The following is a 20,867-nucleotide window of genomic DNA, read 5'->3' on the forward strand; positions in this document are numbered from 1 at the left end:
GAAGGTGGTCCTGGGTTATGAAAGAAAGCAGGCTGAGCAATCCATGGGGAGCAAGTCAGTAAGCAGCACTCCTCCCTCTGTTCCTGCTTGAGTTCCTGCTCTGCCTTGTCTGTGATTGGGGCATGTCAGTCAAATAAACCCTTTTCTCCCTAAGCTGTTTTTGGTCATGATGTTTATCACAACAACAGGAAGCAAGCTATAACACAAGGCAAGCAAACATTTTCCCTTGTTGAGCTATCTCTCCAACCCCTTGTCAATATTTTCAATTAGCCAAGTCTTGTTTTCATGGTTTTCCTGCCCCCTCCTTTAAAAAATAAAAAGGGCCACAATATGTAGCTCAGGCTGGTCTCGGACTCACTATATTATAGTCCCGGTTGGCCCCAAATTTTTCCCTATATCCCTGCTTCAGCCTCCTGAGTGCTAGGATTATATAGCAAGTGCTACTACATCCTGCTATCTAATTTCTCTCTCTCTTCCCCCCTCATCGTGAATGTGTGCATGTGCAAATGTGTGTGCAAGTGGCTACAGAGCCAAGAGGTGCTGAGTGGCCTGGAGCTGGAGTTACCAGTGGTTGTGAGCTGTTGGAGGTGGGCCCTGGCAACTGAACTTGGGTCCTCTGCAGTATCTTAACTGATGAGCCATGTTTTCAGCCTTGCTGCTGATTTCTTATTTAATTCTACATAGGGTCAGAAAAGGCTCTTGCCAGGCCTTTCAAGGGTAGCCTTGAACTTGGAGATCTGCTTACCTCTGCATCCCAAATGCTGGGATTAAATTCATGCACCACCACCACCACCACTCATCTTGAGATACTTTTTAAAAAGGGATTGTATGTATTTTTATTTTATGTGTATGAGTGTTTTGCCTACATGTGTGTATGTGTACTGTGTATGTGTCTGGGGCCTGTGAAGGCTAGAAGTGGGCATCAGATTACAGATGGTTGTGAACCACTCTGTAGGTGCTGGGAATTGAACCCAGATCCTCTACAAAAGCAGCCAGTGCTCTTAACTGTGGAGCCATCTGCCCAGCCCTTGTTTTAATCACTTAGTGAAGATTTATTCCAAGGCCTGCCACAGATTTAGACTAAACAAAATGATATTGTAATTTCTTATCATATTCAAACACTTAATACAAAGTTTCTGAAACCTAGACATTCAAGCCCTGAACAACACACCGTATAACTTCCCACAGCAATGATATTCAACCAAGTATAAGCTGACTTTACTAGTGAACTGTCACACACTTAACAAGAATGTAATTAGCAGCAAGAGCCTCAGACTGAACAGACACAACCTGTTTTGTTTTCCATGTTTGTTTTCACCTGTCCTCTCAAAACTGTGGGAAAACTGAACCTAATTCAAGTAGGGAATTTCTAACATTTAAAATTACAGGGCAGCCAGGATGGTTCAGCCAGCGAAGATGCTTTCTATAGCAAGTCTTTCTCTGTGGCTGCCAGCTCCCAAATAACCACACAGAGACTTCTCATTAATTATGAAAGCTCAGCTGATAGCTTAGGCTTGTTTCTAACTAGCTCTTGTAACTTAAATTAACCCATTTCTATTAATTTACTTGCTGCCACGTGGCTCATGACTTGTGACCTCATCTTCTACCTGTCGTGCTTCCTCCATGTCCGGCTGGTGACTCCCCCCATCTCCACCCTTCTTCCTAGCATTCTCTCTGCCCCAAAACTCCTGCCTAGATATTAGTAGTTCAGCTTTTTATTAAACCAATTCAAGTGACCCTTCTTCACAGTGTTCAAAAAGATTATTCCACATTTCCCCCTTTTTGTCTAAAGAAAAAGGAATTGTTTTAACATAATAAAACAATAAGGACAATTATCGGGTAAGAATTACATTTACAATATCTGGCCCATTTGTATTTGGCATATTTGGAGAAAATACTTCATTATTTATTCTATCTTGATGAGTGCAAAGCTCTATACCTATCGTAGCTAAGGAAAACTATAACTGTGACTATCTAGTCTTCAACTCCATCAAAGACCCCAGAAGGATATAATATTACCTTAGTAAACAGGAAGTGCAGAGCAAGCAACTTCCAAAACTAAAAGAAACAACAAATAATTGGCTACCTGGACAGTCACCTAAAGTTCCTGTGTAACATGGGGGCATCCTTCTTCAGCCTAGAGGCCTAGAATACCTGACAGACTTTTCTGTGAATTTTAGAAGGACTGTCCTACTTTGTCTTGACAAATTGGCAGTCCGCTTTCCTTTGTGTCCTGCTGGTCCAATTTGGACAGCATACTGTCAGCAGTCAAGACAACAGCAGTTTCTTGCCCAAATGGCTAGTTTTGCCACATTGAAAGCAAACTTCATAAGAAGTTTCTTCAAGGCCCATTGGCTTTCCATGAACTCTGATGACCAGAGTTGGATAACTGGAGCCCACATGGGGTGGAAAAAGAGAACTGAGTTCCACAAGTTCTCCTCCCATAGTGTCTCAGGGCAAGGGCATCGACCCCAATGTAAATAAATGAATAAATGTAACTTTTGCTTGTTTGATTGATTGATTGAGACAGGGTTTCTCTGTGTAGCCCTGGCTGTTCTGAAACTCACTCTGTAGACCACACTGGCTTCAAACTCAGAGATCCACTGCTTCTGCCTTCAAAGTGCTGGGATTAAAGACATGCACCACCATGCCCAGCTAAGATTTTAAATTATATTTTTGGAGCTCTAGGAATATAGATCAATGGCAGTGTGCTTGCCTGGCATTCACAAAGCCCTGTGTTCCATTTCCAGCATCAAAGTAAAGCTATCTTTAAAATTTACCTTTTACACATTTCAAGATCTACCTTTCCACCTGCCTCCCTATCAGCAATTGCATTGCTAAAGTAAACAATGATATAGGGATCTATCTGATGGGCATACAGCAATCTGTAAGCAAGTTTCCCAATTAATCACAATATCAGTGTTCTGCCAATGTAAACAAAAAAACCCAAGAAGCCAAAACCTACAGTTTATAAGAAGAAACATGCACAGTATAAGGATTGTTAAACTATAAACTTCTACCTGTCTCCAGCTACAAGTATTCTTCAGACTCTTACTACATATTATTTATTTAGCTGTGCAGATGGAGCTATGAAAGCTGAGATTTGCTGAAGCAAATGAAAGCAATATTTTAAAAGGTTTATTTCATGATTTAATTGGTTATTAAGTATGTTTGTTAAGATGAAACCAAAGCGTGTCTTAAAAAGTTATCACATTGTATTTATTTAAATGCATGGGGACTAGGCAGAGGGAGGGCCACATGCGACGACACACATTTGGAGCTCACAGGACAACTTGTAGGACCCATGTGGGTTCCAGGGATCGAACTCAGGTCACTAGGATTGGTGACAGGCACCTTTACACACAGAGCCATCTTGCAAGCGCTGTTTTATTTTATTGCTGTCACAAATTCCACCATTATGAGTTGTGTGCTTATTTGCATAAATCTACAGTTTTTATATATTTTTCTAAATTGTGCAGAAAATAACAGGTATTTACAAATTTTAAGTTACACAATACTGGTTTTCATCTTTATGTATTTTCATTTAAGTGAGCTAACATCCGTTCATTTCAACTTGACTGATTACCTCAAAGATGGGTCTCTGGATCTCCAGAGCTCTGGGCAGATAAATATCCTAGGCTTTTGCTTGTCTGGAAATGTCTTCATTACTTTCTCATTTTTGAAGGAAAGTTTGTGAGCTATAGAATTCTCAATTGACAGTTTTTACTTTTTGTTATGCTTTGAATATATCACCCTACCGCTTCTAGGTTTTTGCTGAAAAACTCCACTGATAGACTCTCTGATAAGTTATTGTACTGTACTGGACAAGTTATTGTCTACGGTTTTTGTTTTCTTTATGTATCTTTATCGTTCTTTCTCCTTCTCCTACTGGACAAGTCAATGTTTGTGGGTTTTGTTTTCATTTATTTATCTTTCATTCTCTTTCTCCTCCTTCTTCTTCTGTAGCTCTATTTAGTTCACGAGTATGAGTGTTTTGACTGCATGTATGTCTGTGTACCACATGCTAGCCTGGTGCCCTTGGAGGTCAGAAAAGGGCATAAGACCCCCTGGAACTGGAGTTACAGGAGTTGTGAGTCACCGTGTGAGTGCTGGGAACTGAACCAGACCCTCTGTAAGAGTGACAAGTGCTCTGAGCCACCTCTTCTATCCACGCTTCTCGTGTTTTTAAGAGTCCCTGCTGTCTTTGATTTCTAACAGTTTGACTGCCATGGCTATCACCAGTGTGTCTCTCTCTACATTTATTCTCCTTGGAATTTCTTGAACTTCTTGGATTCACAAAGCTATGTATGTACTCCTTCAAGCGGTATTTTCGGTATTTTCAGCCATTCTTTTTCCTTTCCTTTCCTCTTTCCTTTCATTTCCTTTCCCTTTCCCTTCCTTCCTTCCTTCCTTCCTTCCTTCCTTTTTTCTTTCTTTCTTTCTTTCTTTCTTTCTTTCTTTCTTTCTTTCTTTCTTTCTTTCTCTCTTTCTCTCTTTCTCTCTTTCTCTCTTTCTTTCTTTCTTTCTTTCTTTCTTTCTTTCTTTCTTTCTTTCTTTCTTTTTGAGACAGGATCTTACCATATAGACTAGGCTGGCCACACACTCACAGAGATGCATAGACTTACACAGATCTGCCTGCCTCTACCTCCTGAGTGCTGGAATTAAGGGTATATTAATACTCTTTGTTTTTTGGGTTTTTTTTTTTTTTAGAAAGGTTGCTATCTTGTTTATTCTTTCGGCATGCTTTGCTTTTCCTTTGTATGTCTAATGATTTTTTTAATTGCTGAAAAAACAACTCTCCCACTCGTTATTGACCAGATATATGCATGGGGGAGACCTTTTTATTTTTAACTAGCTGGTCTTCAGGGCCAGCCATCAAGAAGGCTGAATCAATTCCCAAGCCTTTTCTTGGCACACATCCTGCCTGAGCTTTTCTGTAGTTTATCATATTCACATACACACTTCCTATTAATTATCTTAATTTCCCTCTAAAATGCTATTTCCCTTCTCTTGATAGGGTCTCAATGCGTAACCTATCTTGGCCTTGAACTTACAACCCTCCTGCCCAGCCTTTTCAAGTATTGAGATTATAGATATATGCCACCAAACCCTAGCTTTTTCTTTGGGTATTATATTAGATTCTTCTACTCATTCTCCTCTCTCCTCTCCTCCCCACCCCCAACAAAATCTTACTATGTAGCCTTGGCTGGCCTGGAGCTCCCTATGTAGCCCAGGCTGGCCTCAACTCATAGAAATCTGCCTACTGCTTCCTGAGTGCTGAGATTAAGGCTATGCACAACCTTTGACCTTCTCTACCCATTATCTCTTGTTTGAGACATTTATAGTCCAGACTGCCTTGTAGCTTCTCCTATAGGCACCATAACAGATTATTTATAGACTGGAGTCCCTTGCAGCTTTCTCCTATGAGAACCCTAACTGATTGTTCATCTGGTAATTTTTTTCCCCTTGGTGCTTCTCTTCCTTACATCAGTCAAGCACAGTTAAAGTTAATGATGACTCATGCCATGTCTGGGGATGGCTAATGTTCTCCATGGAAACAATCTTTTCTAGTTATCCGAAGTGATGAAACACAGTCAAAAGAATGATCCATGGTGAACAATGCCTTGGGGAACTATGAGAGAGGCTCCAGGAAAAAAAAAAAAAAAAAAGAGGGCTTTTTACCTCAAGTGTATTTTGATCCCTGGAATGTTCTTGGACGTCATTTTATACCTCCTGAGGCAAAGATTTACATTCAATTTATAAGACATAGAACCCAACCTGGTGAAAGGCTATGCTGAGTACTGTCCTCAGTGTACCCTGAATCTGGATACGACGTTCTGCCTTGATTTCATGCTTTCCCAAATATAATCTATAGTACATGCCAGACATTGTTTTTAAATTGATCTGTCCCGAGAAAGCCCTGGGAAAGGACTGCTCTGTTGATAATTAGTATGTGCTTACTGACGTTTATTTACATGTTTTTCTGAACTCAAACAACCTTCCTTAGATCATTGCCTTCTTTGTTTCATTCATGTATAGAAGTACATGAGATTGAAGTAAAGTTGTCTGCAGCATTAGACTGTAGTCTGCCCTATTCTTTAAGGTTCTCAAATCCCAGGTCTTATAGACAGGTCTGCTTAGGTCAACATAAAGTACCACCAACTTTCCCCATTCTCCCTATATCAAAGCTGGCAGTTCTGTCTTAACCACTTTTCCTTTCTCATTTCCTAAGACTATCCGAGGATGTCTAGGTATCCCTGAAAAGAAAAAAAATTGTATATATACATATATGTATATATACCATAATCTATATATCTTTATATATATCATATACCTATACATCATATATCTATACACACACACACACACACACACACACACACACACACATCAGTCTGGCTTTGTACTTAATTTGTTACCAAAAATGACCTTGAAATATAGATCTTTCTGCTACTATCTCCTGAGTTCTGAGATCTCTGGACTGTAGGTGTGCAACACCTCACCTCCTAGTTTATGCACTTCTGGGAACTGAACCCTGGGTGGGCCTCATGTGTGCTAAACAAGTACTATTCTAATTGAACAACTCAATCCCAGTCTCTGCAAAGCTCTAAGTGGCTCATTCTTGCTGGCCACAAAGGAGGATATTCAGTTTCAAGTGGCCCATTCAGGCGAAACAACACTAAGAAACTGCTCTGTTTTGAAAGCAGACACTGAACACAGGCAGGGCAGAGCCGTGGAATACGTGCACTTAGCAGCAACATATCCATCAATGTCACTGCAGGGCGTGCCATGACTGCCTCTGTAGGGGCTATGGTCAGGGAAAGGCCAGGCTGAGAAGAGTAGAAAGTCTTCAAATAAAAGTTCAAAGGATGTTGAGCTCAGGAGTTAAGAGTGCTTACTGCTGTTGCAGAAGTCCAAGTTTGGTTCCCATTGCCCACACTGGGCTGTTCAAAACTACCCGTAGCTCCAGTCCCAGTGGATATGACTCCCTCTTATGGCTTCTACAGGCATCTGCACACACACACACACACACACACACACACACACACACACACACACAAATTGTTTTTAAAGATTTATGCATTATTTTAATTTTATGTGTATGAGTGTTTGCTTGCATGTATGTAGGTGAACCGTGTTCATACAGCACAAGGAAGCCAGAAGAGAACATTGGATCCCTCGGAGTTCTATGTGAAGTGCTATCAGGGGAGGGGCTGGGAACCAAACTCCAGGCCTCTACAAGAACAGTGAGTGCTCCTAACTGCTCAGCCATGTCTCCAGCCCAGTAAAAAACTTTAAAGAAGTACAAAGGTGGTGGCACAGGCCTTTAATCCAAGCACTTGGGAGGCAGAGGCTGGCAGATCTCTGTGTGTTCGAGGTCAGCTTAGACTAAATAGTGAGTTCAGAGACAGCCAGGAGTATGTGGAAAGACTATCTAAAAAAACAAAAAAACAAAAACAAATGAACAAAAACAACAACAAAACAAACAATAATAAATACAATTTAAAAGTACAAAGAAACTGGGGAATATTCTGATACCTTGGAACATTCCAGCTACAACCGAGTTAGAGGTACAACTGTATTAATACCCCTGCTATGGTGTCTTTAAGACATAAGGAGGGATCTTAATTATTGTGTAAAAGCATCTTTCCTATGTAGAGCACAAAGATTCTACCTAGCACCATAATCTTAAGATTCGGCTATGGGCTGTCTCACACTTGAGAATAGCCATGACTTCACTCCTCTCTTTGAGCTATTTTCCCACTGGCTCTCCTGTCTTACCTTCCTCCTCTCTTCCACCCAGTTTCCAATGAGCACTCTCGTTGAATACTGCTTTTCAATCTGCCAGCTTGGGGTAGAAAACGTCTGAGGAACCGCTGCAGTCGTAAACATGGTAAGGATCTGTCAGGCGTCCAGTTGACTTGGCAGGTTCAGGGGACAGAGAGGTATTGGGGGGTTGTTCTAGTGTTCATCTCCTTATCTGCCAACACTCTGTCCAGCTCAGGAAATTTAAAACCAAGCCTGGAGAGCTCACTTCCCTCCAGGCAGAGTGATGTGACTTGGATTCTCTTTTGTTGACTGTCTCCATGGCGACAGACAAGGGCCACAGATCCTGTTCACTAGGAGGCAGTTGATTCTGGAGGAGCAGAGCTGGCCCCACATAAAGGGGTCAAACTGAAAAGCACCACCGTGAAAGCAGCAGTGAAAGGCCAGGTGTCTCCCCTGTTACAAGAGGGGCACCACCCTTGCCACATTTTTGTAACTGGGGTGAGTTGGACTCTTTCTTGAAGGTTTGAATTCTAATACTCATTAATGCTGATATGTGAGTCCATGCTAACACACTGACAGATGGCCACTCACAGCGTCCCTTGGAGGCTGGTGCCAAAATGGTATCTGCTTTGTACTTGAGGACACTGAAATACAGAGAAGTTCAGGTGCCTAAAGACACCCAGCTCCCTGGGGGGACAATTGAGACTTCCATTCATTCTAACTCCCGCTTAAATCTCTGGGTTCCATTCACTCCCTGTCTGTAACACTGCCTAAGGGGCTTCCATGAAGAATCCTGCATTGTGTTTGCAGCTAACGCAATATGGGTTCATTCATTCAGTCTTCATTCATTCATTCCATAAGCACTTCACATTCTGTGTCCTGGGTGCTAAGGTGAGGTTGTAATGCATTAATGAATAGACCTCAGCTCAGCTCAGTGGGACAGAGCCCCATATTTTGCTTATTCTCTAGGCCAAAGGATCAGGAGCCATCAAGATATCTATCTACAGAGGGCTGGTTCAGTACGGTGGAATCTGTCTATATGATGCAATGTTCTATAACTCTTATGAAAGCCTGATCTAGGGGAATATTATGTAACTCAGTGGCAGAGCACTTGCCTAAAGTGAAAAGTCTCTTACTTTAAACCCTAGCAAAGCAGGAAAGAAGAGGGTGAATAGGAGACGAAGAAGAAAGAAGCAAAGAGGAAAAAAAGGGGAGAAAGAAAAAAGGAAAAGGATTAACCAAAAAAAGATGCACTAATAAAAGAAACTGTTTAAAAATTAAGTTTTATTTTATTTTGTGTGTATGAGTGTGTGCTTACATGTGTTCTACATCCATGCCTATTGCCATGGAGGCCAGAAGAGAATATCAGATCCTCTGGAACTGGAGTTACAGACAGTTGTGAGCCACCTCGTGGGTGCTGGGAACTGAATCCGGGACCTCTGCAGCAGCAGTCAGTGCTTTTAACCGCTGGGCCATCTCTCCAGCCCCACTTAGGACCTCTTCATAAACATTATATTGAGTAGAGCTACAACCAGACTGTGACCTGCAAGAGCAGCTGTCTTCTCCGAATGCTCTGAAATCACATTAGTTGCTTAAAATCTGTCACAATGGGAATATTTACATCACAGAATTGGCAAATGCTGTTGTGAGGATTCCTTTTGGTTGTCAATTTGATTGGATTAGAATCCACTAAGCAATATGCCGCTCGGGGGGTTTGGGCAAGTATTTCTAGGAGGGGTTAGCTGAGGGGGAGACTGTTCCCGCATAGTGGGCAGCACCTTTCAGCTCTGGCCCAGACATAAGGAAATCCAGGAGAAAGTCGGGGCCACTCACACCAGCCTCCACTTCTTGCTGCCAAGTGCTGCCGCTGCTGTGCTACCATGAGAACCCAGTTTCTTCGGGCTTCCACCCAGTGGCTCTCCAGGAGTCTTCAGGCATTCAGCACCAGACTGAGGCATCCGGCACCATGGACTGAAGGGCCAACAGGTTCTCAGCCTCTTCAGCATGTAGACAGCCATTGTTGGATATCCAGCCCGCATCACGTAAGCCAACCGAACAAATCCCCTTTGTAATACATTTTCATTGCATTGGTTCTGTTCCTCTAGAGAACCCTGGCTAATACAAGCTGTACATTGGGGTATACCGACTGACTTTTTGTTTCTCAGCAGCTTCTGATACTTGCCATATTAAAAATTGAAACAGAAATCTTAAATAGGCTTATTAATTTTGAAATAAGAAAAGCAAATGACATAATTAACTTTGTTTCCTTAAACAAAAATGTGTGAGAAGAATGGCATGGTTTTATGCATTCATTTTTTGCGAGTATGTTTAATGCCTGAGCTTGACAAGAAGCAGTTGAATTCTCACTCATTCTTCTGCATTCATTTGTTGTGACAGTGTTTTGTTCAAAGAAAGGAAGCACACTTCATATCCTTGCATGCATACATAGCTAGGAAAGAAGCCCTTACATAACCCTTGCAGCTAACTGCAAGTTTTGTTTGCTTTGAGACTGAGTCTCACTATGTAGTTCTAGCTGGCCTGGAACTCAATACATGGAACAGGCTGGCCTTGAACTCACAGATCCACTTGCCTCTGACTGACCCCTGAGCACTGGGATTAAAGGTTTGTCCCACAGCATTCATCGAGATGTTCTTTTCTGATATTGTGATATATAGGTAGGTATATACCCCCAGTTCCTGAAACATCCACTCATGGTAAATTCCCTTCCATCAGTTCTGAATTTTGTGCTAATGAGCTAAGTACACTCCTAGATAGAGTCAGAGCCAGGGGCCAGAGTTTGAAGGCTGAATTAATCACAAGTAGCTAATGATGTTTTCAGCCATTTCTGTATGACACCTGAAAAGCTAGAAGTGGATGGGTTCAGAGAGCTTCTGGGTTGGCAAACACATGCAGGATACCCCCAAGTGCCCCCTTTCCCTTAGAAACACCTGCACTGGAGGCACTTTTGGATCTTGCCCACATGCATGATCAGAAGAGTTACAAACAAGGGCCAGTGTGATGGCTTGTTGGGTTGAGGCGCTTTCCAGTGATAGCCTGAATTCTGTCCTAGGACTGCTTGGTCTTCCGGGCTACAAGAATGTATTATAGAGATTTAGCTGTGTATTAAAGCTGTACTTTGACCGGCCAAGGGTCTCTCCAATGGGAAGCCATTTATCATGGAATATTTGGTGTTATACAGCCTTAATATTCCAGCTGTCTTCTGCTATGAAATTCTTGCATGCCCAAATATTCCCAGACCATTTGGCAACCAGTTCAGCTCCTCAGACCTGCTAAACTTCTAGGTAACTAACCTCCCACCCCCAGCCTAGGAGACAAGCAGGCTCCTAGATGCATGGCTTTGTTTCTTGTGCAAATGAAGCTAATACCATCTCCTTCCCTCAGGCCTAGGGGCATGGCAGAGAGATTGACTGAGGACAATAGGGCTTTTTGCATAACCAGGTGCAGTAAGGACTGGAGTGGAATTCCAGAGGAAGGACAGAACCCAATGGCCAGAGAGAAGAGAGGAAGATAGAGGTTCCGTGGAGGGTAAAGTAGATCTGTGGTAGAGTTTATCAGGGCCAGGGGTAAGGAGCCAGGAAGGATATAGATGGAGGATGAAGGAACAGAGGACGAAGATCAGGTGAAAAGCATAGGAGCTTACTAAAACTATGAGGACAGGAAAACTGGGCACAGAGAGGAGCTGAATGTGAGGACTGAAACGATAAATGATAAATGGCGCTGGTGGCAGTGTTGGCTATCGCAAGGAAAGGTCACGGTCACAACAGAACCCAGTATTAGTATTAGAGCTTTATTAAGAGGAAGAGGGGTGTGGGGGACAACAAGAGAACCAGGCCTGGGGAGGAAAGCATGTGCAGAGAGAGGGAAGATGGTGAGGGGAGAGAGAGCAGAGAGAGAGAGAGAGAGAGAGAGAGAGAGAGAGAGAGAGCATGCGCGTGCACGTGAGCAAGCTAGAGGGTGGGGCCTGAGTCATGGCTCTTTAAGGCACAGGTGGCCCCACAGAGCTACACCACGCATGCACTGACTGCATGACCACATTGTAGTCACAGCGCACACTGATCACGTAAGATGCAAGACCCTTTGCTTAACTCCTGAACTGCACATTACGGTCATGCCACTGGAGCGCAGCAGAATCCTAACAAGGACAGGGCTGAAGCTGTATAGATAGAATTTTGTCATAAAGAAATAAAGTTAACGGACAAAAGAGCATAGTATATATAGATTCCTTTCCCTCAGATACCCCTCGCCGTATGTAGCATCTTTCCAGGACTCTGGGAGGAATTTTCTCAGGGCAGGAACTTGGGAAAATTCCGTTATCCATTAGCTTGGTTGATGGAGAGACCTGATGGTCTTGGTTTATCCTCTCCTTGCCATACTTTAATTCCCTCCTGCATCTCTGACTTCTTATGTGAGGTCGTTTTTCTTCTGCAGAATAAATTTCCTTTTTGATTCAATTCTGATTACACCAAACTTCCTCTGTTTTTATTTTATCTGGAAACATTCTCTTTGCTCTTACTTTGAAGAGCATTTTTATTGAACACAGAATTCTTATTGATGGTTAACTTTGCTCATACTTTGAATGGATTGTTCCACTCTTTCCTGACTTTTCTTGTTACTTCTGAGAAAATAACCATAAGTCAAACTACTAATTCTTCTTAAATTTTAAATTTTATTATTTTAGTTTGTGTGTGTGATGTCCATATTTGAACATGTGTACATCGGTTCTTTCCTTCCACTCTGGGTCCTGAGGATCAAAGTCATATTGTCAGGCTTTTGTGTCAAACATTTAGCCTGATCCTTCCCGTTAATTATTTTAAGGTAGTTGGGTTTTGAGTTGTTTTTTAAATCTTTGTGTGTGTGTGTGTGTGTGTGTGTGTGTGTGTGTGTGTGAGAGAGAGAGAGAGAGAGAGAGAGAGAGAGAGAGAGAGAGAGAATATGCACAAGAGAGTGTAGATGCATTTATGCCACAGCAGCATGAGGAGGTCAGAGGGCATCTTTCAGGAGTTCTCTCCTCCCACTTTGCTAAGGCAGAGTCTCTCTTGTTTCTGTCCCTGTCCCTTTTTGTACTCCAGGATAGCTGACCCTCAAGATTCCCAGTGATTCTCCTGTCTTCACTGCCCATCTCACTGAAGGAATACTGGGATTACAGATGTGTGCCACCACATCTGGTTTTTATTTTATTTATTTGTTTTATGTGTGTGAGTGTTTGTCCTATGTATATATGTACCATGTGTGTATCTGGTGCCCATAGAAGTCAAAAGAGGGTGTCTGATCCCCCAGAACTGGAGTTACAGAGGGTTGTGAGCTACCATATGGTGCTGGGAATCAAACCTGGGTCCCCTGCGAGAGCAGTAAGTGCTCTGAACTGCTGAGCATTCTCTCCAACCTACATCAGGCCTTTTACGTGGAGTCTGAGGATCAAACTCAGGTTGTTAAGCTGATGCTGCAAACACTTGAACCATGGAGCCATCTCACCAACCCAGAGGGTGGGTTTTTGTTTTCTTCAATGTTTATTTATTAACTTTTGGTTTTCGAGACAGGGTCTCTCTATGTAGCTTCTGGAACTCACCCTGTAGACCAGACAAGACTTGAACTCACAGAGATCCTCCTGCCTCTGCTTCCCAAGTGCTGGGATTAAAGGCGTGCGCCACCACTGCCCAGCACTTATTTTCAATCTTCTCTCTTTGGTTCTCTGCAGCTCCATTCTGGTCTGTTTGGGGTGAATTGCCTTATGCTACTTGTGTACTACTTTGATCTGTGGATAAACATTTTCAACTGTTCAGGAAGCTTTCTGTTCAAGTATCAAATCCACTACCCTTTCCCTCCCTTTCTGGGACAGCAATATGCCCCTGTCTTACTTTATCACCGTATCCCCAGGGCCCTGTGTCCCCTTCGTTATTTTCTATTCTTCTGTCTTCATGTTGATTCAAACAGTTCTACCTAGAGTCCACCACACACATTGTCATCTTCAGAGATGTCCAATAAAAAATAAAACCTGTATGCACCCAAGTCTATGGTACACATCTGTAATTCCTGACATTCAGAAGGCCGAGTCAGGAATATAAGTCTAAGGCAAGCCTGGGCTAAATTTTCCAAAAATAAAATGTGTTTGATTCATACACATACACACACACACACACACACACACACACACACACACACACACAGAGAGAGAGAGAGAGAGAGAGAGAGAGAGAGAGAGAGAGAGAGAGAGAAATTACCATGTTGCTTTTACAGTTTTGATTTTTAAATATTTTTTTACTTTCCAAAAGTTCAAGTTACTGTTTGTAATGTCCTAGCCTGGTTTTCAAATTCAGATTTTTACCTTCTTGAGCATGCTCAGTTCCTCAGCAGACCTGTGAGACAATTGTGTGTCTTTCTTCTTCCCAACTGCAGGTTTCCCCTCCCTCCATTCCTCCCACTCCCTCTCTCTACTTCCCCTCTCCCCCAGATCCTCTCTCCCAGATTCATTCCTTTCCCTTGGTATGTGTGTGTGTGTGTATGTGTGTGTGTGTGTGTGTGTATGTGTGTCGGGGAGCATGCCTCCTAGGGGTGTCAACTGAACATGGCATCACAAATTACAAGACTAGGCACACACCCTCATTTCAAGGCTGGATGAGGCAACTCAGTAGGAGGAAAAGAGTCCCAAGCACAGGCAAAGGAGTCAGAGACACTCCCACATCCACTGTTAGGAGTCCCATCAAAACCCCAAACTGCATAGCCATAATGTATATGCAGAGGATCTAGCAGATATTCACACAGGGACTGTGTTTTTAAAAAGTTTTAATTTTATTTTATGTGTATGTGTGGGTGCCAGCATGGGTGTGTGAGCACCATGTGTATGCAGTTACTACAAAGGCCAGAAGGAGGTGCTAGATCCTGAGTCCGGGAACCTAATCCAGGTCCTCTGCAAGAGCTGTTCAAACTCCTAACTGCTGAGCTGGCTCTCCAGCCCCTTCTTCTTCCTCCCTCCCTTCCTCCCTTCCTCCCTTCCTCCCTTCCTCCCTTTCTCCCTTCCTCTCTCCCTTCCTCTTTTATAATTTTAGCAGATTCGTATTACCAGCGTGCCTCCCCACCCCAGCTTTTTCTCCTCTGCTTGATACTGTCAAAGTTATTCATGAAAGTGATTTAAGGTCGAGAATGATACTATCTTCCTCCAGAGATAATTTTTCAACCTGAGAACCACCTGAGAAGTTAGGGGCCACTTTAATTCAAACAAGTAACTGTGTAATCAGAATAACATGTGCTTGGGACTGTGGAAGAGGGATTGCAGTGTGCCATGCTCTAGTGCAGAGGCAATTCGGAGAAGATAACATCTACAGCAAGGCCTAAGAGGTGAACACTCCATTGACTTCTCCTTCTGCTCCAAGTGGCCTAGGAAAGAACCCATTCACCCACCAGAGGCTTTGCTGTGAATCTGATAGCCAGCACCTCTCTAACTGAATCTGATGAAAACATGGACTCTAATTGCAGTTCCCACTGAGCGAGTAAGCATTCCTGATATGAACATCAAGGTACACTAGAGATGAGCAAGCCCTTCTGTTGGCAAGCAGGAAACTAAGAGATTAAGAGGGCAAGTAAATGACCATCTGCCTGCTGGGGGGCCTTGCAAACACAGCAAGAGAGACCAGAACCCGTTCTCACCACCACCATCTTCTCTTTCCCTTTTGTGTGGCTTAAACTCCTTATTTGGGAAGGCTAACCTTGAGCACTGGGACCTCCTGCCTCTACTTCCTGAATGTTCTACAAGGATTACAGGTGTGGACCATTATGCCCAGTGTTATTTGGCTACAAGACTGTGCACACTGGGTAAGTATTTCAGAAACCAAGTCACTTCCCCAGTGCCAGAAAGTGTCCTTCCATTAATGGATCTGTTGAGGCTGGAGAGATGGCTTAGTATGCATTGTTCTTGCAGGGGATTTGAGTCCAAGCACTGCCTAAAACTCCAGTCCCAGGGAATCTGAAGCCACTGACCTCCAATGGCACCTGCACTCACATGTACATAAGCTCTCCCACACCCACATACACACAATTAAAAATAATAACAATAAATTTTTAAAGCAATGGCTCTGTAGTGGTGGCATAAGCAGAATGTTGTTTCATTTTAATAGAGACTGCCCCTTGAGGTAGTTTTTTTTTTTTTTTAATTGTTTGTAGGGTTTGGTTTTGTTTTGTGTGCTGGGGATTGAACCCAGGGCCTTGTTCATGCTAGGCAAGTGCTCTGCCAGTGAAGCAGCTCCCCCTCCCTTCTTTGAGGATTTCTCGAGGAATAGAAATACTTTGAAACTGAACCCCAGGCCCTGTCCTTACCTGATCCAATCTTGTACAGCAATTTTCAGAACAAGTCAACCAGTTGTGGCACTGGAGCTCAGAGTTTGGTCCAGAGAACAGAACAAACCCTGGCAGCTTATGCAGGGAGGAGCTGGCTCACTGACTCCAGGCATCTTTCGCTTTGTAAGATAAAGGCAAAGATGGCGGAGGTAAAACGCTAACTACTGTCTATTGGAGCTAGGGGGCTGTGACAACCTTAACTCAGGTTGGTAGGCTTGGCAGCAGCTGCGTTTACCCACAGGGCCATCTCACTAGACCCTATGATTGATCTTGGTGAGATTTAGGGTAACTATGGAAACAACTATCTGGGCGTGGCTGGGAGAGAATTTCTGGATTAGCATAGTTGAGTGAAGGAACATCACTCCATAGATTGGGGATCTAGACTGAAGGAGAAAGAGAAAGGGAGTCAGGGCTGGGGAGGTGGCTCAGTGGTGAAGAGCACTTTCTGCTATTCCAGAAGACCTGAGTTTGGTTCCTAGCACCCATGTCAGACAGCTCATAACTCCAGCTCCAGGGGATCCCACTGGCTGGCTTCCTGGGCACCTGCACTCACATGTACATATCTACACACAGATACATCCATATATAATTTAAAAAATAATAAACAAAACTAAGATAAATCTCTTTACTAAATTAGATTTCTAAGATGAATTGTTGTCTGAAATAGCACAAGATGAACAACATGAAGAGAATAATGTATTTTATATAACAGTGTTTGCCAAAATCATCTCTCAAAATAATACATATTTTCTATAAGTGCATATGTAAATATGGAGAAGCAGGTTTTAAGGGATTTGCAATATCACATTAAAAAAAAATCAAAGTAGCTGGGTGGAGGTGGCACAGGCCTTTGATCCTGGCCCTTGGGAAGTAGAGGCGTGCAGCCTGGTCTATAGAATGAGTGCCAGCACAGCTATGGCTACACAGAAACACCCTGTCTGGAAAGACAGAAACAAAAATAAGTAAATAAATAAAAATCAAAGCAGGAGCCAGGCATAGTGGTGCACACAGAATCTGTTCCCAACACTCAGGTTGGGCAGTTCCCGACTGCCTGTAACTCCAGTTCTGGGAGATCTGATGCCCTCTTCTTTGGCCACTGCACATGTGATGCACATACATCATACATGCAGGCAAACCTTCGTACACATAAAAATGAGTAAATCTTATATTTTTTAAAGTAAAGGTTAGCCATATTTCTAATATTTTAAGGTTTGACTTAAAAGGAAGATATATTCATGTGTCACTAATGTAGCTGGAAAGTGTTTGGTTTTTGGCACCGCACTTAGGGTCTTGTGCATGCTGGACAAGCCCCTACAGCTGAGTCACACCCTCTGCCATCTGGGGTCAGAGAACAGAACAGCGGCTAGATAGACTTAGAGGCCAGAAAATGGTGGCACTCACACCTTTAATCCTAGCATTCTGGAGGCAGAGATCCATCTGGATCTCTGTGAGTTCAAAGCCACACTGGAAACAGCCAGGCATGGTGACTAACGCCTTTCATCCCAGGAAATGATGGCAGGAAGCAGAAAGGTATATAAGGTGTGAAAACCAGGAACTAGATTCTGTTAAGCTTTTAGGCTTTTGAGCAGCAATTCAGCTGAGATCCATTTAGATGAGGACTCAGAGGCTTCCAGTCTGAGGAAACAAGATCAGCTGAGAAGTTGGCAAGGTGAGGTTAGCTGTGGCTGGTCTGTCTCTCTGATCTTTCAGAATTTACCCCAATACCTGGCTCCAGGTTTGTTTTTATTAATATGACCTTCTAAGATTCACGTTACAGTATACCAAGCTCTAAAATTTTTCCCTGGGGAGGAGTTTGCATCTCTGTCTCACTGAGGTTAGGTTTGGCCATGTGCCTGTTCTGGCCATGTGAGCAGAAGCCATGCACATCCCTCAGAGCAGAAATCTCAATAGATGGATGAGGATTATCATACTTTTTTCCTTTTGCCACAAGACCAAAGATGTTTTGCCTAGAGCCCGCCCCTTACTCTACTGGGGGGGGGTATGGGGGTGGGAGTGAAACTCCTCTTCGACCTATGAAGGTAGTAGTGCAATGTAAGAAATAGATGATTGCTGTCATAGCCTCGGGAACTGTGGAGACATTAGCACTGCCTGACCTATGTTTGCTAACCTAGGGATAAGATGAGCGAGCAAGCAGTTACTCAGAGCAGAGTTTAAGGGGACAAAGAGATAAGGGCCAGAGAGTCTTGTTTGTCACAGACAGTGGAGGCAAAGTGGGATGAAGAACAGCAGAGATAAATGTGACTAGCTTTAATAGGTTCCAAATTCTTCTATCTCAATTGTCTGCTAATCAAAGAAAGCAGTACAGTGGGCGTGGAGTGTGGCTCAGCAGGTAAAGTAGTAGTCTAGCATGCATGAAGTCCTGGGTTTGGTTCCCAGCACTGTGTAACTCAGATGTGCAAGCTTATAATCTCTGCTCAGATAGGAGAATCAGAGGTTCAAGGCCATCCTTGGCTATAGAACAAGTTCAAGGCCAGGTTAGAACACATGAGACTCTGTCTGTGGAGGATCCAGCTCTCTGTCCTTTATAAGATGGTTCTGGTCATAAGCTACTAAGCAGGGCTTGCTAGAGACATATTTGGAATTTACTGAGAAAACACTCTCAACCCGAAGTGTCTGGGCCTAAAAGTAGGTGGGTTTCCACATTTCCTAAGCACTCTCAGCTGGCTACCTTAGTAGTAACCCAAGGGGGCTCCTATGGTGGCCAAAGCCATCCAGTCTCGGAAAGAGCTATAGTCAAGGAAGCAGAGGGCCCACAGAGTAAAAATACTTGATGTTTTCAGGCTAACTCAAGTCAGATAAAATCTGACGCCTGTCTATGAGGAATGACTCAAGATGACAGGCTTGGTGTCTCCTTTATTTTAATGAATAATAGGAAAGAAAAGGACTTCTTTTCTTGGCTAATAGGCCACTGGGTACAACTAAAAGTTTTTTTGTCAGGCTGTGATGTACAGTGCCCACTGGAGGCACCACATTTAATCAATCGACTGGCTTTGAGTTGCACTGGGAGAAATCAAGAGATTGGTGTTATTAATCTCTCAGAGCCCCAGTTCCCTCATTTTAAAGGTGATTTTGAGAACATTAGATACAATGGTTCATATCTGTAATCTCAGCAATGGGGAGGCTGAGGCAGAAGGATCACTGTGAGTTCAAGATCAGCTTGGGTTACATAGTAAGTTTTAGGCCAGTCTATGCTATAGAGTATGAGTCTGTCTCCCCAAAATAATATTCACTTTAAAGCCAAGCATGAAGCAAAAGGGTTGTCACAAATGGTGAGACCCTGTCTGAAATTAAAATGGAAAGAAAGAGAGAAAGGAAGGAAGAGAGAGAGAGAGAGAGAGAGAGAGAGAGAGAGAGAGAGAGAGAGAGAGAGGAGTACTCACTCTGTAGAACTGGTGTAAGGAACAAAGAAGTTGAATACTCTGCACACAGGAGGTGGCCCTCATGAATGTGGTGCAATGATGACAGAAATGAATGGGTTAGCAGAAAGGTGTACAGGTTTGCTACGAGGGCCCTCAGCCAGCTACTAAGGTAAAAGTCCTTTGTCTCTCTCTTGATCTACAGAAGGAAGACATTGTGGAAATGCACCCTCAGCCCTGAGATGTCGCCAGCCATTTCTACTGGCCAGTCTTCCAGCAGCTTATCAATTTTACCTCCTCCCAATAGAAGAGACAAGCTCCCATCTACCTGGAAGGCCAATCCATACTCTGTGTGCCTCCAGTGACTGGAGTAACACAGCACAAAACCCACTCCAGTCTGAAGATCTATTCAGCCTCAACTCAAAGGCCTGTCTCAGGGAGGACTATGCTCCCAGGATTTCATTGCTTCCTACAATATATGTTTTTAGTGGCTACTTCCTATTTTTCTCCAAAGCCGGCCACCTGCTAGCCAGCTATGAATAGCTCAAGAAGTCACCCATGAGAATTCCTTTCTGACCATATTTCACCACAATGAATTGAAAGCAAGTTAAGGCATGCCTGGATTCCATTGTGAGTGGACTTGGATGCTGGCCTTTGAAAGGCGCTGGTCAACAAGGGCAAATCTTCCTAAAGATAGGAGGACCACGTGGTCATCTCCTTCAAAGGAATTTTTACTACCAAGGGGCAGTTAATCATCTTATCTCTGGCACCTCTTGCCACTTCCACGAACTTGATTCATTGGGCCTCTATTTCACTTCTACAGTAGAGTGAATACTAAAGTCCACCCAACATCCATCTAGCTTTCCACTAGGAAAGCACTCAATGCTTCCCCACCCTCACCTGTGACTCAGTCCAAATACCAGGGGAGGTTGTTTCATATTTGTTGTGGAATATTATTTTAAGATATGTTTATGCTGGAACATTTGTTTAATGATGGAAAGATGTGTTGCATTCTTTTATGCTGCATTTGTCTAACTCTGTGAAGCTGTGTTACTTTGCCTGTCTAAAACACCTGATGGTCTAATAAAGAGCCAAATGGCTGATAGCAGGGCAGAGAAAGAATAGGCCAGGCTGGCAGGCAGAGAGAATAAATAGGAGGAGAATCTGAGATAGAAGATGGAATGAGAAAAGAAGGGGCCAGCCACACAGCTGCACAGCCAGACACAGAATAAGAAGGGGAAAAAAGATATACAGAAATAGAGAAAGGTAAAAGACCAGAGGCAAAAAGTAGACAGAATAATTTAAGAAAAGTTGGCAAGAAACAAGCCAAACTAATGCCAGGCACTTATAAGAAAGAATAAGCCTCTGTGT

At 43.1% G+C, this 20,867-nt stretch overlaps 1 protein-coding gene and 1 long non-coding RNA gene across 2 annotated transcripts in view; one reads left to right on the plus strand and one right to left on the minus strand.

Moving 5' to 3' along the window:
• Positions 1-8,086, minus strand: part of Cfap107 (cilia and flagella associated protein 107) — a 22,617-nt gene extending 14,531 nt beyond the window's left edge. The window contains exon 1 of the mRNA XM_059255344.1: positions 7,783-8,086. Coding sequence (XP_059111327.1) covers positions 7,783-7,893 — 111 coding nt within the window. The 5' untranslated portion in view covers positions 7,894-8,086. The remainder of the gene's footprint in view (positions 1-7,782) is intronic.
• Positions 8,066-20,518, plus strand: LOC131904277 (uncharacterized). The gene is made up of 2 exons (XR_009377718.1): positions 8,066-8,268; positions 19,702-20,518. It is a non-coding gene; the product is annotated as an uncharacterized LOC131904277 (long non-coding RNA).
• The last annotated feature ends 349 nt before the right edge of the window (positions 20,519-20,867 follow it).

Source organism: Peromyscus eremicus, chromosome 2 (genome assembly GCF_949786415.1).
Source record: "Peromyscus eremicus chromosome 2, PerEre_H2_v1, whole genome shotgun sequence".
NCBI classification, from domain to species: Eukaryota; Metazoa; Chordata; class Mammalia; order Rodentia; family Cricetidae; genus Peromyscus; species Peromyscus eremicus.